The sequence below is a fragment of the Myotis lucifugus genome, unplaced genomic scaffold, assembly GCF_000147115.1.
Source record: "Myotis lucifugus unplaced genomic scaffold, Myoluc2.0 scaffold_581, whole genome shotgun sequence".
In the NCBI taxonomy this organism is placed as follows: domain Eukaryota; kingdom Metazoa; phylum Chordata; class Mammalia; order Chiroptera; family Vespertilionidae; genus Myotis; species Myotis lucifugus.
This window is the reverse complement of record NW_005871629.1, coordinates 37,240-56,327: the sequence shown is the minus strand read 5'-3', so window position 1 is coordinate 56,327 and position 19,088 is coordinate 37,240. Positions and strand designations below refer to the sequence as shown.

Here is a 19,088-nt window from a genome sequence, read left to right as displayed (position 1 = left end):
AGTCTGGGACCCCTCGGAGGATGTCCACTGCTGGCTTAGTCATTGCTCCCCGGGGGATCGGGCCTAAGCTGGTAGTCAGACATCCCTCTGGCAGCCCGGGAGCCCTTGGGGGATGTCCACTTCCCAGCAGGAAACAGGCCTAAGCTGCAGTCGGACATCCTTAGTGCTGCTGAGCAGGCGGGAGAGGCTCCCGCCACCACCGCTGTGCTGGCAGTCAGCCTGGCTTGTGGCTGAGCAGAGCTCCCCCTGTGGGAGCACACTGACCACCAGAGGACAGCTCCTGCATTGAGCATATGCCCCCTGGTGGTCAGTGTGTGTAATAGTGACCAGTCATTCCCAGTGGTTCTGCTGTTAGGGTCAATTTGCATATTACCCTTTTATTATATAGGATAAGAATTTGTCCATTTCTATGAAGTTATCAAATTTGGTGGTATATAGGTTTTCATAGTATTCTTATATAAATCTTTGTATTTCTGTAGTGTCAATGATAATATTTTCCCTTTTATTTATGATTTTATTTACTTGAGTCTTCTTTTTTCCTCCTCATAAGTCTAGCCAGAGGTTTGTCAATTTTGTTAATCTTTTCAAAGAATCAGCTCTGTTTTATTATTTTTTTCATTGTATTTTTGTTTTCTATTTCATTTATTTCCGCTCTAATTTATGTTATTTTTTCCTTCTACTGATTTTGTGCTTTGTTTTTCTCTTGCTCTTTAAAGTGTAATGTTAGATTATTTATTTGAGATTTTTCTTGTTCTTGAGTTAGGCCTGTAATATTATAAACTTCCCTCTTAGTACTGTTTTGCTGCATCCCAAAAATTTTTGTATTATTTTCATTTTCATTTATTTCTATGTATGTTTTGATCTCTTATTTTATCTTTGATCCGATAGTTTTTCAGTAGCATGCTGTTTAATTTCCACAAATTTGTAGTTTTTCCACCTTCTCCCCCCACCCCCACCTTTCTTCTTATAGTTAATTTCCAGTTTCATACCATTGTGGTGAGAAAATATGTTTGGTGTGATTTCAATCTTTTAAAATTTTTTGAGGTCAGTTTTGTGCCTCAACATATGCTCTATCCTTGAGATGGTTTTGTATGCACTTGAGAAGAATGTATATTCTGTCATGTGTGGATGCAAAGTTCTAATAATATTGATTATATTCACACTAGTAGCCCGGTGCACGAAATTTGTGCACATTAAAAGGGAATTAATTGCCCTAACCGGTTTGGCGCAGTGGATAGAGCATCGGCCTGCAGACTCAAGGGTCCCAGGTTCAATTCCGGTCAAGGGCATATACCTTGGTTGCGGGCACATTCCCAGTGGGGAGTGTGCAGGAGGCAGCTGATGGATGTTTCTCTCTCATCGATGTTTCTAACTCTCTATCCCTCTCCCTTCCCCTCTGTAAAAAATCAACAAAATATATTTTTTTAAAAGGGAAATTAATTAGCAGAAATATTTTAATATTGCTATTTGCCCTTTCTCTGTAATAGAAGTGTGAGAGATGAAAGGAAATTAGTAAAATGTATATGAAAATCATATATAAATTTATTAATAAATAAACAGTAACAAAAGGATATAACAACAACAGAGGCATGATATAAAATGACAAAAACATGATATGAAAACAACAAAAACATGATATGAAAACAACAGTGATGCAAACAATGACTGATAAAGTGATTAAATTTATTCTAATATCTCCCTGTACACCACATTAAGAGTGAAAACACTTTCAGAGTGCTTGACTAATTTCCCTTGTGATGAAGTACTTACAACTTTAACTGTAACATCACATGGTCTTCAAACTCGAGAGAAAGCATCATATAACTGACCATGTGCAAAAATGGGTTCAGGTAGGAACATGCCTACTCTGGCTAGAGTTTGTCCTTGTGATTTATTAATAGTCATCACAAATGCTGGCATCACGGGAAACCGTCGTTGAATCAATTAATTTTTTTAAAAATATATTTTATTGGTTTTTTACAGAGAGAAAGGGAGAGGGACAGAGAGCCAGAAACATCGATGAGAGAGAAACATCGACCAGGTGCCTCCTGCACACCCCTACTGGGGATGTGCCCACAACCAAGGTACATGCCCTTGACCAGAATCAAACCTGGGACCTTTCAGTCCGCAGGCCGACGCTCTATCCACTGAGCCAAACCGGTTAAGGCCGTCGAATCAATTTAAATGGGAGGCCAGTGTCAGATGGGGACAAATTAATTCTTGGAATCAGAACAGCCTCTCCCTCTGCAGATCCTGTTAATACTTCAGCTTTGATAATGTTAGGTTGTAATCTTTTGATAATAAATCTGGTACTATTACAAAGACCCCATTTACTATTGAGATTTCTCAATAGCATGATGATTGCACCCACTTTCAATTTTAATTTATGACTAGGCATTCCCGAAGGAGTAATACTATTCAGAAATTCGATGGGGAAATTTTCCTTTGTTTCTTTGTTATGGGGTGGGGCCACAGCATTAGTAACAAAGAAACAGAATTAAAACTTTATTGTGGGGAGCTGCTACAGTGTTTTGGACAGGTTCAAGCCTTGGACTGATGAGAGGGCACAGTCCTCTCATTGCCACGTGCAAGTCCCAGCTTGCAGGGCAGGGCCCTCCCAGCACAATTATAGCCAACAGCTGTAGTTGTAAGCTTGAACCTATGGTCGGAACATGTGGCCCCACGTGCCTGAGTGATGTGGGCTTGATAGAGTTCAGGTGCATATACTTGAGTAGGATTGAAACCCAGGAGAATGTTTGTAAACATCTTGGTCACGCCCTTACTTTGCCTGGTAGCATCTGCTATAAACTAAAGGCATGGCTGTGGGCGTGGTCGCTGTCTCTCAGAGAAGCAGCGTCCCACTGAGACCCGGCTTTCATTCTCTTGTCTGTCTTTTCTAAGCCTGTCAGCTGCCCCACTCAGGTTCACCCCGTGCTGGTGCGGCACACTTTAGAAAGATCTGCCTCCATGCTCCCAGGGCGGGTTCCTTCCTCAAACTCTGCCCTTACAGGAAACAGCTCCGGGAAACAGCTTGGGGGAGGGCGCAGCTGTTGCCAAGACAATCCCTGTAGGACTGACTTCCTTCCGCTCAGTTGCTGTTCGTCTGTATGTGATGAACACCACCCATGGTTTTTATATAAGTAGATGGTCTAATGTGTCATCATACACACACACACACACACACACACACACACACACACACTAGAGGCCCAGTGCACGAAATTCGTCCATGGGAGGGGGGTCCCTCAGCCTGACCTGCACCCTCTCCAATCTGGGACCCCCTCAGGGGATCCCCAGAAGTCAGACATCCCTCTCTCAATCCAGGACTGCTGGCTCCTAACCGCTCACCTACCTGCCTGATCACCCCTAACTGCCTCTGCTTGCAGGCCTGATTTCCCCCTAACTGGTCCCCTGCCGACCTGGTCGCCCCCTAACTGCCCCCCTGCCAGCCTGGTCACCCCCTAACTGTCCGGAAGGAAGTCAGATGTCCAGAAGATGTCTGGTCAACCTGGTCTGGTCTAATTAGCATATTACCCATTTATTTCATAGAGGAAGGGAGAGGGAGAGAGAGAAACATCAATGATGAGAGAGAATCATCGATAGACTGCCTCCTGAACACCCCCCCACCCCCACTGGGGATCGAGACCACAACCTGGGCATGTGCCCTGACCAGGAATCAAACTGTGACCTTCTGGTTCATAGGTCAAAGCTCAACCACTGAGCCATGCAGGCCAGGCTCTAATGTGTCATTTAAAGTTGATATTTCCTTATTAATTTTCTGCTTGGATGGTTGATTCATTGTTGTAAATGAGTCATTTAGGTTCCCTACTATGATTTTTGTCAATTTCTCCATTTAGGTCTGATAGTAATTGTTTTATATATTTTGGTGCTCCCAGGTTTTGTGTGTGTGTGTGTGTGTGTGTGTGTGTGTATTCTATATAATAAAGTGTAATATGTAAATTAACCCTAAGAGCAGTATGACTGGGAATGACTGGTCACTATGACACACACTGACCACCAGGGGGCAGATGCTGAATGCAGAAGCTGCCCCCTGGTGGTCAGTGCGCTCCCACAGGGGGAGCTACAAGCCAGGCTGATGGCTGCCAGCACAGCGGTGGTGGTGGGAGCCTCTCCCGCCTCTTCCGCCTCTTCAGCAGCGCTAAGGCTGTCCGACTGCAGCTGAGGCCTGCTCCCTACTGGCAAGTGGACATCCCCCGACTGCGAGAGGGCACAGGCTGGGCTGAGGGACCACCCCGAGTGCACAAATTTTTGTGCACCGGGCCTCTAGTGTGTGTGTGTGTGTGTGTGTGTGTGTGTGTGTGTGTGTATCCTATCTAATGAAAGAGAAACATGGTAATTAGCTGTAACTTCGCTACCCTTCCCATTGGCTAATCAGGGCAATATACAAATTAACTGCCAGCCAAGATGGCAGCCGGCAGCCAGGCACTGACGCAAACAGGGAGGCTTGCTTGCTCCAGTGACAGAGGAAGCCAACGTTCCCCGCCTGCTGCTGCTGGGCTCTGAGCTGCTCTCTAAGAAACACTGTTACAAATATAGAAGCTAAAGAAAACCCCAGAAACCTGCTTTCAGTCAGCCAGGATCTCAGAGCTGGAGTCCCAACAACGTTTCAAATACAGAAGGTAAACAAAGCGCAGAAACCTGCTTTCAGCAGCTGAGGTCTGAGCTAAAGCCGGCTCTCAGCTCCAGTGACAGCCATAGAAGGTAAATAAATCCCAGAATTAAAAAAAAAAAGAAAAAAAGGAGAGGTTGGGAGGAGCTTCAGTCACCCGCCAGCCTGAAAACGGCCCTCAGCCCCTCACCAAGACTGGCCAGGCACCCCAGTGGGGACCCCCACCTGTGCACCAGGCCTCTATCCTATATAGTAAAAGGGTAATATGCCTCCCAGCACCGGGATCAGCGGAGCAGCGAGGACTTCTGGACCAGGGATCAGCGGAGCCTCAAGGCCTCCCAGCACCGGGATCAGTGGAGCAGCGAGGCCTCCCAGCACCGGGATCAGCGGAGCAGTGAGGCCTCACTGCACCTGTGTCAAGCGAAGCCGCGAGGCCTCCCAGCACCGGGATCAGCGTAGCAGCGAGGCCTCCCAGCACCAGGATCAGCGTAGCAGCCAGGCCTCACTGCCCCTGGGTCAAGTGGAGCCGTGAGGCCTCCCAGCACCGGGATCAGCAGAGCCTCGAGGCCTCCCGGCCTGGGATCAGCGGAGCCACAAGGCCTCCCGAATCCAGGATCAGTGGAGCCGCAAGGTCTCCCAGCACCGGGATCAGCAGAGCAGCGAGGCCTCCTAGCAGTGGGATCAGCGGAGCCTCGAGGCCTTCTGGCCCCTGGAGCAGTGTGACAGGGGGCAGCGCCCAAACCCCCTGATCACCCTGCGGCTCTGTGTGTGACAGGGGTGGAGCCACAACCTACCTATCCACCGTGCTCTGTTCTTGAAAGGGGAAGGCATCCCAACCCCCTGATCGGCCCTGCTCTGTGCCTGATAGGGGGGAGCTTCCCAACCCCCTGATCGGCCCTGCTCTGTGTGTGACAGGATGCGGCGCCCCAAGCCCCCCATGGGCCCTGCTCTGTGTGTGACGGATGGAGCCGCAACCTCCCCATCAGCCCTGCCCTGAGTGTGACAGGGGGGAGTGCCCTAAACCCCCAATCGGCCCTACCCTGAGCGTGACTGAGGGTGGCATCGCAACCTCCTGATCCGCCCTGCTCTGTGCGTGACAGGGTACGGAGCCCCAACCCCCCTGATGGGCCCTGCTCTATGTGTGACAGGGGGCAGCGCCACAACCCCCTGATCCGCCCTGCTCTGTGCGTGACAGGGGGTGGCGCCGCAACCTCCCCATCGACCCTGCCTTGAAAAGCCACGATTGATCTTTGAATTCACTAATTCTCTTTTCCACCTGGTTTGCTGTTTCAAATGTTCTTCAATATGTTCCTCATCTTATTTATTGAGTTTTCAGCTCCAGAATTTTTGTTTGGTTCCTTTTATACTTAACAATTTCTTTGGTAAAGTACTGCATTTGTTCATTAGTTTTCTTCCTGAGTTCAATGAACTTTTCTCTAAGTTCTGTTTTTATCTCATCGAGCATCTTCATAACTGCAATCTTAAACTCTGTCATTTTAGTCACAGTTTTCTAGGAGTTTGAGTTTGGTTTCTGGAGACTTTTCTTTCTGTGCTTCCGTGTTACCTTGCTTGTTCATGTTATTTGATGGATTGTTTATCTACGTGGACAATTGAGGTAGTGGCCCATTTTCTTCATTAGATATTCTTTTACTGTCAGCAATTCAGCAGGTTAATATATTTTCCAGTAGATAGTGTTAGCACATGTTTTGTTTTCTCTTACCTGCACTATTTGAGCCTCACTTTTACAGTAAATGCTGTGTATCCAGTGGGAAAGTAGGTGTTCCTTGTGTCACCAGTTCACCTTAGTTATAGGGCACTGCCACCCTGATGGGAGTATGTGGTAGGTGGTGGAAAATGGTTTTATGAGCTCTCACTAATGGTCCTGGCCAGGCTGCCTCTATTGAGCTCTGCCAAGATGAGTAGGGTGGAGGTGGGGGTGGGGGGTACGGGGTGAGTTCATTATTTTACAGCCTCATTGAACTATTTAAGGCATCTCAGTTTTCTCTGTCTGGCTCTGCTAGGGTGGTAAGGTCGAACTCCTGCAGGTCCACCCTCCTGCCAGCAGTGGCCATGGGCACAATGCCCTGTCCAGGTCTTCTCAGCTTTCTTTACTGGGCTCTGTCAGGATGGGTGAGGCTATGGAAGCATGTGTGGCTCCACCCCTCTTTCAGTAATGGCTATCATAGTTGCTCTTGTTTGAAGCTTCCCAGCCATCTCTGCAAGGGGTCTGCTGTAACGGGGAGAGAGAAAAGGTGATGCCTTTTCTTGGGAGACCACTGCTTCTGTCCCTCTTACACTCCAGGCTCTAGTGTGAGTCCTACATCCAGTCCTCCACTATTGCCCTCACTGGAGCCTCAGTGGGTGCTGGGCTGCATCTGCAGCAACCTCCCCTTCCTTCTCTGTCCACCCCTCCTGCTCATTCATATCTTCCCACCTTCAGATGTTCTGACAGGTGGCTCTTTCAGGTCAGGTATCTTTGTGTGTTGAGCAGGGGGGTCCTTTGTTGAGTTATAATTGTCTAACTTGTAATTTTAAGAAGAGAATAAAGGAGTCTTCTCACTCCACCATGATGCTGAGTTATTGTGGTTTTTATCTAAAAGCAAGCTTTTATTATTCTTATCTCCCTTTTGAAAATTAAAAAATGCTTTTTTTATCATAAAGTAGTACATATTTTCTATAAAAATCCTATATAATAAAAGGGTAATATGCAAAAAGACCGAATGGCAGAACCGAACAACCAATCAAAGTGTAATATGCTAATGATATGCTAAGGTGCTCAACTGCTTCTATGATGTGCACTGACCACCAGGGGGCAGACAGTCAACTGGTTGACCAGTCGCTATGATGTGCACTGATCACCAGGAGGCAGATGCTCTGACAGGTAGGTTAGCTTGCTGCTGGGGTCCGGCCGATTGGGACTGAGCAAGATGGGCCGGATATGCCCCGGAGCCCTCCCGAGGCCCCTCCCTGGGCGATTGTGCACCGGTGGGGACCCTCAACCTGGCCTGCACCCTCTCGCAATCCGGGACCTCTCGGGGGATGTCGGAGAGCCGGTTGTTTGTCTTGTTGGTGTTGACTTGTATAAGTTCTTTATATATAAACAAATTGGAGTTTTTAAGTCATTCTTCTCTTTTAGAAAGGAGGACATTTGCTCTGATTTCTCAGAACGGTCTCCTTTTGTGAAGTACTGTATATTTTTATATACCTAGTGATTATTTTTCCAACTTATTCATATTTAGAAGGGATGGTTTATACTTACTGTGTTGGAATTTGAGAAGGATTCTGTTGGAAATTGTGTAAGCCCCTTGCCAATTATTTTGTCATAGTATATTTGTTAAATAAGCAGTCCCCATGACTTGGGGTCCTAGGAACAGACTGCTGGTGTGATGGCTCCTGGCTGGGCGGGCAGGCTCCTCCTTTGTTGAGGGTTTCATTCTCTCCTCGAGGAGCCATGGGAGACCCAGAACTCCAGGTGTCGCTGTAACTCGCCTCCTGGGCTGGTGGAGTTTGTTAGTGAGTCAAGTCACTGCTTTTCCCTCTCATATTTGTAATACTTCATGTCAGACGAGTCCCATGTTGCTTGGAGCAAATCTCCTTCATAGCATCCGTTTCCCATAATTCCTCTGCTTTGATTAGAAATTGCCTCTTCACCAATGAAACCGAGGATCGACATTCAGATGGCTGGCTGCATGTTTGTGGCATTGATAGAAATCTGTTATGCTAGTGTTTGTATTTGATCAACTACCTCAGTTCTCAGTTGTTATTGCCGAATTTTCCCCTGGCTCTGCTGTTTTGGGCTTGCAGGTTCCCCAGATTTCTGGGAATGCTCTCCACTTGCTCCCTCCGAGGGCTCCTCCTTGGCTGTGTTCAGTTGCAGACTAGTAGGTCCCTCTTTTGACCTAATCCTACCTGTGCCCGCGAAACGGAAATCCCTCAGTATCTGGATACTGGTGGCATCCTTCTCTGTTTAGTAGAAAATGATTTAAAATAAAAACTTCCCTAATTGTATATTTCTTAGGTCATGCCAGTAAGTTTTGGGGAGGGAAGAATTTAAATATATGGACTCAAATGTATGCTATCTTCTCTATTGGTCAAAGAGATCAATGGATTTATCTGCATTAAATGCTTTCAGGAAGTATATTGTGTCTTCTGCTTTTCCTTATCTACCAGATGTTTCTGTTTTGTAATAGATGATTCAACACGTGTTCCTCTTGGAGAAAACAAGGACTACATTAATGCTAGTCATATTAGGATAACCAATTCTGGAGAAGAGTATTTCTATATTGCTACCCAAGGGCCACTGCCAAGTACCACAGATGACTTTTGGCAAATGATTTTGGAAAATAACTCTAATGTTATTGTCATGATAACCAGAGAGATAGAAGCTGGAGTTCCCAAATGCCATCGTTACTGGCCCATTTCTACGAAGAAGCCTTTGGAACTGAAACACTGTCGTATCTTCCTGGAGAACTACCAGATACTTCCATATTTCACCATTCGAATATTTCAAGTTGTGAGGAAGTCTGTAAGTTTTTAAAAATCAGTATCAGATACATATTTCATTATATAAGCATGCATGTCAGGATGAGAAGTTAGGCATAGGATAGCGTATAGACCGGGATACTTTTTAAATAACTTAGTTTTACTTCTCTCTGGCATTAGAAACTAAGACCTCACCACTTCCACTTGTGCTTAATCAAACTCTGGCTGGTGAGAGGAAGGAATGGAAGGGGGGAATGGAGTGAGAGAGTGAGTATTGGAAGTTGCCTAATCCTGGGATGTACTTGGGCTGCTTCTGCCAAGTGTGACAGATGTGTATTGAGTCTTTAAGGTATGTTAGTCATGTGAAGGTATGTTAGGAATGTGCCAGGCACCCTTACAGAGTGGTGGAGAGTTTGGTGTGCTCAGTGGTAATGTTGCGATCCATGTGGAGGGTTTGGGAGCTTTGGAGGGAAGTACTTAGCATTACTTGTGGTTTTGGGAAGGTTTGTTGGAGGCAGTGGCATCTGAATTGAGAATTACCCAAATGAGAAAGATGGAAAGAGGGAGTAGATTATCAAGATATAAAATGGAACGGGGTATATATAAAGAAATATAAGTAGTTAAATGTTTCTGGAACATAAAATTGCAGTGCCAGGAAGTAATGAGAGATGAGACGAGGTTATAGAAAGTAAGCAGGGGCAAACCAGAACATGAAATTTCTTAGATTTTAGTGAAGGAGCCAAACTTTATTATGAAGATAACTGAGAGACATTGAAGAATTTTAGTAAGAAAGTGCCATTGTCATCTAGGGAAGTTGGCATTGAGATGGAAAGCAGAGACTTTGGTGTTTTTTAGGTAAAATTGGCAGACTTATATGTGACTTATGACTTTTGACTTATAAGTGACAGAAGGAGTGGTCAAAAGTATGCTATGTAATATGGTAGCCACATGTGGCTATTTAAGTTATTTAAACTTACATAAAATAACATTTATTTTTCACCTGCAGCAGTCCCATGTTACCAGAGGCTACCATATTGGGCAGCACAGATATAGAACATCTGCATCATTGTAGAAAGTTTTGTTGGGAAGTGTTGTCTGGAGTAATTCACAGATTTCTTGCTCTGATAGACTCGGAAAATAGAAAAGCAATGATTTATAGGAGGAAGTGATGAGTTAACTTCTCTAAGTGGATTTGATCAGCAAGTACGTGATACGTGTGTTCCACAGGAATGAATGGGATAGGAGTTAAACAGGAAGCTTGAAAAAAAGGGATGATATTTGGAGTCATCACCAAAGAAGTTGATTTGATTAGAGCACAATGACTAGGAAAAGGGTTTCTGGAGGTGCTGAGGTTGGAACCTATACATTTTTAATTGCAATAAAATAGGCAACTATGTGATTATTTCCTCCCCGACAGCCAGACTATGGGATTTCTGTTCACTGGTTATGGAACTGGCCCAGGGTAATCTGTGGCAAGATTCAAATGATAAAGGGAGTTGACAGTTTGTAAGAGAATAATTCTGATAATTAGTCATGAAGTCTTAATTTAGGGAGATGAATGGAATCGGGCCAGTCAATTAGGAGTATGTGGAGGACACGAGGGACAGGAAAGCGCATTTGGTTGCATTGAAGTGACGCACAAATGAGGTGCTAGCATATAGGCTTCTGGTCAGACAGTGGCGGTAGATTTTAAGAACTGGAAGCTTTTTGATCCCTGACATTGCAGGGGGTGCTCCTCACTGTGAGGACTAGGAGGAAGGAGTCTCTCCTCTGCAAGAGAGAAATAAAGGTGCTGTGATTCAGAATGTCGGTGGCACTATGGGGGCCCTGGCTGTGCCCTGGATGGTGTCAGAACCTGTGGTAGGGAGAAGGTCAGGATGTTCTGTGAATGTAGTAGATCAAGCAGGAGGTCTATCTAGTGGGTTATAACAATGAAAAGATGAAGCTAGGAGGTATGAAACTCAAAAGGAAGAGAGTTTTGTTTTTTTCAAGGAGAAGGAATAGTGAATTGGAAACGGGAGTGGGCAGCAAGCAGTATGTAACCTAGTCTCTGTGCTCTGTGATACTTAGGGCCTCGATCAGAGCGCCAGAGACAGTGAAGTGCCTGTGGGAGGCAAGGCAAGGCAAGACAAGTCAAGGCAAGGCAAGGCAGGGCAGGTCAGGGCAGGGCAGGGCAGGGCAGAGCAGGGCAAGGCAGGGCAGGGCAGGGCAAGGCAGGGCAAGGCAGGGCAAGGCAGGGCAGGGCAGGGCAAGGGAAGAAACATTTAGGGAGGTGACTAGGGTTTCTAAGACATTATTGTGGGATGGTGGCCCTGAGTGCAAAGGGAGAAGTTGAGAGAGAGGGGAGGAGGGAGGGATGGGAGAGGCAGATTTGCGAATGAGGAGGGTATGAGCCCAGAGTGAGGAGCAGGATGTCAGGAATAACAACGGCTGACATGGATGCAGAGCTTGCTGACTGTGTGCTGGGCACCATGCTTGTTCTGTATACCTGGGGACTCGCCTGATCCCTCATTCCCTTGATACCTGTTGATTCCTTCCTATTAACCAAGTAGCATGTCAGGGGCTGGGGATATAAAGAGACACAGTCTCAAGTCTTAGAGTACTTGCAGGCTAGCATGGAAGGAAGACACCAGCCCTAACCGGTTTGGCTCAGTGGATAGAGCGTTGGCCTACGGACTGAAGGGTCCCGGGTTCGATTCCAGTCAAGGGCATGTACCGTGGTTGCGGGCACAACCCCAGTGGGTGATGTGCAGGAGGCAGCTGATTGATGTTTCTCACTCATTGATGTTTCCAATTCTCTATTCCTCTCCCTTCCTCTCTGTAGAAAATCAATAAAATATATTAAAAAAAAAAAGACACCAGCCACATCAGTTCCAAATGGGGTGTGATGCCTGCCGCGGCAGGAGAGGGCAGCATGCTTGGAGAATGTAGGCCAGGCGGGAGGCACAGATGCATGGTCTGTCTGCATGGACTCAAGTTCTGGGATCCACTTACAGAGTTTTGGCAAGGGAGGCCAGGACGGTGGCCTTTGGGCTGAGGCCCACAAGCCTCAGACCCATGTGGTTCTGTTTGGAGAACCTGCATCAGCAGCCTGTCTTCATGGCACTGGGTCAGTCAGGAAAGCAACTCTCCATGGTCAACAGCAGCAGGAGAGATTTAGTCCTTGAAATATGTGACAGGGTGAGAGTTACCCTAAAACTCATGCCTTCACAGGATTTTCAAGGATTGTTTTCATCACTGACTTTTAGGTGCTGATGATTCAAACTTGAGCTTTCTATTTGGAACTTAGGAAAACTGATGCACTAGGGCAGCAGGAGAGGAGTGAGAACCCACCCTGAGTGTGCCCCGTGGGTCCCCAGTGAAATTAAATGAGGGCGGACCCTGGAAGAGGGTGATCCCTTTGGAAGGGATGATTGGAAAACTCAAAGTGCTTAATCTGTCAGTCTTGAGGAGTTTCATGACTCCACATCCAGGGGCTCAGCACAGGTCATCAACCACCCTGTCCTCATTGGCAGAGGACATTGGTGCTCCCGGTCAAGCAACTTGATAGCACATATCTGTTTTAGTTAAATTTAATGATATTTAAGCTAAGAAAGAGTGCTATTCTATATTATTCATAACATGTTGGGCCATCTTTGAATTCCTGTTTTTTTCTGCAGCCTCATGGTGCAGAAGAAAGATAGTAGACTTGGATTCAGGAGGCCGACTTGGTAGTCTCAGCTCTGGACCTGTGAGCCTTCTGACCTAGCATGCATCTCTCAGTCACGCTAATCCTGACTTCTTTATCTCTAAAATGAGGATAAATAGTGCCACCTCCAAACACTGATGTGAGAATTAAAAGCGATAATGCACAGTACCTGGAACAGAACAAGTGCCTAATTCATGTTTCCTGTTGGTATTCATATGTTTATTATTGTAGTACCTATAGCCATCATTATTATTATTATCATTATTATTTCTGGTATATTAGAAATTAAAATGATATCTTTAATATAAGAGGTTGATATATCTGTCTTCTCTATCTCTCCCCTTCTTCTCTCTCCCTCTCTCCTACACCCTTTCCCTCTCTTTCACTTTCTCAACAGACAAGAACTAGGCACTTTATAAAACAGTTGCAGTTCACCAACTGGCCAGACCACGGCACTCCTGCACCACCAGAGTGTTTCATACAGTATGTCCGCTATGTGAGGAGCAGCCACCTGACAGGACCCATCGTGGTTCACTGCAGCGCAGGAGTGGGCCGGACCGGGGTGTTCATCTGTATGGACGTGGTGTTCTGCGCCATTGAAAAGAACTTTGCAGTAAGTGTGGGAATTAAGCAGATAAACCCATGTCAGTAAAACTCTACTTTCAACAGTCTTCCAACAGCTGAAGATTGACTAATGTTTAGTTAGTTATTAAGAGCAACTTAGTTATTACTAGGAGCAACTTAGTAAAGAGACATGAGCTTTGGGAACCTTCTCCTTAACTGCGGCAGGTTCCTTCAGGTGGTTGTGAGGATTGAAATACATAATGAAACGAATAGCTTCGAACATAGTACCTACACACTGAGTGTGAGTTCATCTTCCTTCCTCTGCCTGCCACCCCCAGGGCCCTCTTCCCGGCCTTGTTGGAGAAGATTGGTGACATGTGCCTGTTTTGAATGGACAGAACGACATGCATGTAGCACATTGAAAACAATGCAGACTTCAGAGCGATTGAGAGGCTAGGGGTGTGACTGCCAGTTTTGCCACATACTGTAGACTTTTGGCGACTTGGTGCAAATTGTTCATCCTCTCTGCAACCCAGTTTGCTCATATATAAAATATGGATAATAATATTGTTGGGTTTGAGTTATTCATTAGCAATTCTTTACTTTCCTCTTAATTTAGACATGTGGTGATTATACTATTGCCTTTATTATTGGTTACACTGATGGGGGAATGTGACTTTAGATCTGTGGCCAAACAGGCTACTTTCTGAGCGTTCTGCGCTGCAGCAGTGAGGGTGGGCGTGCGTGCACTGAGCAGGCGGGGCTCTGACCACAGTCAAGCCCAGGAGTGTGACCCTGCTGCTTAGTCCAGGCAGACGGGCTGTGGGCGTGCCTGGCAGACAGCGCTGCAGTCAGGCTGTTGTCAGAACAGGTCTCAGACTCTTCTCCTCAGACTCTGGGTAGTTGTACTCGACAGTGACAGCAGATGCCGCTTGGGCCCTGGACCTCAGGGTGCATGATGTGGGAGGATAGGAAAATGGCCTCTCCCGGTCACTCCTGAAGGAGGAGGAAGCAATTTTCCATCTTTTCAGAATCTTGAGCCCAGTATCTCCTAGCATTTCACTGTTTCCGATTGAGTTCCTGTTGAGGCTGCCCCTTCCCTGAACTAGTCCCTGTGGGAGATGCTGGTTAGTGTAGGCCAGTCAGGGCTGCTCCAGGCCTTACGGTTGAGAAGAGGAGAGGAATGATTTTCCAGAGTAAACTTAGGGCTTTATCACATAGAAAGAATATAAACTGGCTGGACCCAAAAAAGACAAATGTTCTAAAAAATGCTAAGTGAGTCTGATGTTACCTTTTGTCCTGTGAGCAGAAAATGCATTAGTATAATTTTTCTTTTATATATTTTCATCATAATTTCTTAAGTAGTTCATTTATATTTATCTTTATTTTATATCCCTTGTAGAAAATGTAAAACTGTAAATATTCTATTTCATAACCCTAAGGAGCACTGTCTTTTCCCCACATTGTACCTTCTTTAAATCCTAAATGTGTTTTATAATGTCATCTGTCTGTTTAATTGACAGTGTGCATAAAATGATGCATTTTACAATCAAGAATGCCTTAGATTTGATGAAATATAGTGGTTCAAAAATGGGAAATACACTATTTTTTCCTTATTGGTTTTCCATAAAGCCTTGAGCTGTCACATATTCGTACTGATGCCCCTCTCTACTCTTCAGAAATGCTTTCCACCAGAGCTCCGGGAGGTGTGGCCTTGGACCAGCATCAGTCTGTGGATGTTTGATATCTGCAGAAATTTCTTTATAGGAATTGAGAGGAAGCTTTTAGAAGCACTCAGGGCAGTTTGGTGCATTGCTATATGGTCTAGAACCGTGGTCGGCAAACTGCGGCTTGTGAGCCACATGCGGCTCTTTGGCCCCTTGAGTGTGGCTCTTCCTAAGCCTTAGGAGTACCCTAATTAAGTTAATAACAATGTACCTACCTATATAGTTTAAGTTTAAAAAATTTGGCTCTCAAAAGAAATTTCAATCGTTGTACTGTTGATATTTGGCTCTGTCGACTAATGAGTTTGCCGACCACTGGGAAGCATGAGCAGCGTGCTGGACGCGTGAGCAGGTGCAGACCATGTGTGTGCTGGGAATTCGCATGGGGAGGTTTACATGTTGCAAGCTGCATACAGCCACATGTGGCTGGACAAGTGTGACCTCTGACATTTAGGATTAACTTACTATAATGTTAAAGGATATGAACATCTGAAAATATGTAACCATCTATTTCTTTTCATTAATTGTTATTTGTAGAACAATTTTCATAGTTAATCAAGCCTGCTTACAATCCCTGAAACTCTGGAGACACTTAGGTTGCTCTGAGTTCAGACATTCTGCACACAGCTTTCCCTCGCACACCTGCAGCAGTAGCAGCCGCTCACGGGCAGTCACCAGCTATCACATAGAAAAGTGAGTAGTCCAAATTTTTACTGCACCACTAAGCACACAGTTTAGATCATTCAGCAGGTGTTTTTTTTTAATTTTATTTTTTTAATCAAAACTGTCTTGATGAAGCAGTGTGTTGATTTGCCTTCTGGCATAAATTCCTTAATCTGTGTCACTACCTTCGACTGTTTTATGGTCATTGCAGCTCTACTACCAGAACATAATCCTTCACAAAACTTACACTCTGAGCAACAGTTGTTGACGATGTTGTACGTTACATTTTTATACAGTGTAGAGCTGTATAATTGTGTTTGTCAGCAATCAAACTGAGAAAAGAGACTTCTTCTTTCGTGTCTCATCATGTTCAAATCACACATATACTGAAAGAATCACTGTGTAAGCAATATCTATGTGTTTATTAAGTTACAGTGGTAAATTGCTACTTCTGTTTCATGAATTAGTACCACTTCCATCATTAACCAGTTTCTGATCTTGTTAAGCTGTGGTGTCATTAGAAACTGGTACTTTAACTTTTCTGCCGCATACAGTGGTAGGCAAAAGTAGGTTAATCCTATCTAATAATAGACAAACATGGTAATTAACTGTACCTCTGACACGCTTCCCATTGGCTAATCAGGGCAATATGCAAATTAACTGCCAACCAAGATGGCGGCCGGCAGCCAGGCAGCTAAAGCGAACAGGAGGCCTGCTTGCTCCAGTGATGGAGGAAGCCAAGGTTCCCCGCCTGCTGCTGCTGGCCTCTGAGCTGCAGTCTAAGCAACTATGTTGCAATTATAGAAGCTAAACAATCCCCAGAAACCTGCTTTCAGCCAGCTGGGCCTCAGAGCTGGAGTTGCAACAGTGTTTCAATTATAGAAGCTAAACAAAGCCCAGATACCTGCTTTCAGCAGCCAAGGTCTCAGAGCTGGAGCCAAGCTTCAGAGCTAAAGCCAGCTCTCAGCTCCAGTGACAGCCATAGAAGGTAAATAAATCCCAGAATAAAAAAAAGAAAAAAAGGAGAGGTTGGGAGCTTCAGTCACCCGCCAGCCTGAAAACAGCCCTCAGCCCCTCACCCAGACTGGCCAGGCACCCCAGTGGGGACCCCCACCCTGAAGTGGGTGTGACCAGCTGCAAACAGCCATCAGCCCCTCACCCAGGCTGGCTGGGCACCACATCGGGACCCCCACCCTGATCCAGGACACCATTCAGGGCAAACCAGCCGGCCCCCACCCGTGCACCAGGCCTCTGTCCTATATAGTAAAAGGGTAATACACCTCCTGGCACCGGGATCAGCGGAGCCGCGAGACCTCCCAGCCTGGGATCAGCAGAGCCGCGAGACCTCCCAGCACCGGGATCAGTGGAGCAGTGAGGCCTCCCAGCACTGGGATCAGTGGAGCAGCAAGGCCTCCTAGCACCAGGATCAGCTGAGCAGCAAGGCCTCATTGCCCCGGTGTCAAGCAGAGCCGCGAGGCCTCCCAGCACTGGGATCAGTGGAGCCACGAGGCCTCCTGGCCCCTGGATCAGCGTGACAGGGGGCAGCGCCCAAACCCCCTGATCGCCCTGCAGCTCTTTGTATGACAGGGGGTGGGGCCACAACCTCCCTATCCGCCCTGCTCTGTTCGTGACAGGGGAAGGTGCCCCAACCCCCTGATCGGCCCTGCTCTGTGCCTGATAGGGGGGAGCTCCCCAACCCCCTGATCAGCCCTGCTCTGTGTGTGACAGGGTGCGGTGCCCTAACCCCCCCATGGGCCCTGCTCTGTGTGTGACAGGGGGCGGTGCCCCAACTCCCCTATCGGCCCTACTCTGTGCATGACAGGGGGGAGCTCCCCAACCCCCTGATCGGCCCTACTCTGTGCGTGACAGGGGGGAGCTCCCCACCCCCTGATCGGCCCTGCTCTGTGTGTGACAGGGGGCGGTGCCCCAACCCCCCTGATCGGCCCTGCTCTGTGTGTGACAGGGGGCGGTGCCCCAACCCCCCTGATGGGCCCTGCTCTGTGCATGACAGGGGGCAGCGCCCCAACCCCCTTATCAGCCGGCTCTGTATGTGACAGGGGTGGCACTACAACCCCCTGATCCGCCCTGCTCTGTGCATGACAGGGGGTGGTGCCACAACCTCCCCATCGACCCTGCCTTGAGTGTGACAGTGGGCGGCGCCCCAACCCCCTAATCGGCCCTACCCTGAGTGTGACTGGGGGTGACATCGCAACCTCCTGATCTGCCCTGCTCTGTGCATGACAGGGGGCAGCGCCCCAACTCCCCAATTGGCCCTGCTCTGAGCCTGACCAGGGGCTGCGGGGCAGGCACCTAGGGATTGGGCCTGCCCTCTGCCACCTGGGAGCAGGCCTAAGCCAGCAGGTCGTTATCTCCTGAGGGGTCCCAGACTGTGAGAGGGCACAAGTGGGGCTGAGGGTCACACACCCCCCCTCCCCCCCGCCAGTGCACAAATTTTTGTGCACCGGGCCTCTAGTACTAATAAATAATAATACAGTGATTAATAAATAATAACACACATGTGGTTTTAGCAATTCACAATGAATAATGGCTGTAAAACTCCTTAAAGTATGTAAGGAATTATAATTCCAGGTAAAATCACCATGAGCTTTTTTGGCCTTTGTTTCTCTGCATCACTTCCCTGATCCTCATGTGGTCAGTCACTGCAGCTCCATTCAGAAAGCTGTGCTTTCCCTGACAACCCAATCCAGAAGCTTGTTCTGCCATCAGTAAACTTAGGTTAAATAAATACAAATTCATTTTCACAATTTATCTAACCTTAAATTATAAATTTTAAAAACCCCACAGGATTTCGTGCTGTTGGTGCCAAGTGTAAGTACTCATCAGCCTAGATCCCAAAGAAGTTTTTCTCTGCTGTGTTCTCAAAGTTCTATAGTTTTATGTTTTACATTTAAGTCCATAATCTATTTGGGGTTAATTTTTTGTATAAGGTAGAGATTTAGATCGAGGTTGACTTTCTTTCTTTTAATTGTTGCCCTATAGATGTTCAATTATTCTAGCACTAGAGGCCTGGTGCATGAAATTTGTGCATGGGTGGGGTCCCTAGGCGTGGCTGGCAATCAGGGCTGATTGGAGCCTGGCTGATTGAGGCCTGCAGGCCTGGGGGAGGGAGGAGGGAGGGACTGCGGGAGGTTGGCCAGGTGGCCAGGGGGGAGGGACTGCGGGAGGTTGGCTGTGGGAGCACACTGACCACCAGGGGGCAGTTCCTGCATTGAGTGTCTGTCCCCTGGTGGTCAGTGCGCATCATAGCAACTGGTCAACTGGTCATTCCAGTCGTTCCGGTTGTTTAGTTGTAATGGTCGCGCATATACATATACAT

General features: G+C 46.8%; 1 protein-coding gene across 1 annotated transcript in view; it reads left to right on the top strand.

The window, feature by feature from the left end:
- PTPN20 (protein tyrosine phosphatase, non-receptor type 20) overlaps positions 1 to 19,088 on the top strand; it is a 57,523-nt gene that overhangs the window by 35,751 nt on the left and 2,684 nt on the right. The window contains exons 4-5 of the mRNA XM_023745782.1: positions 8,821 to 9,155; positions 13,198 to 13,413. Of these exons, the coding sequence (XP_023601550.1) occupies positions 8,821 to 9,155; positions 13,198 to 13,413 (551 nt within the window). The remainder of the gene's footprint in view (positions 1 to 8,820; positions 9,156 to 13,197; positions 13,414 to 19,088) is intronic.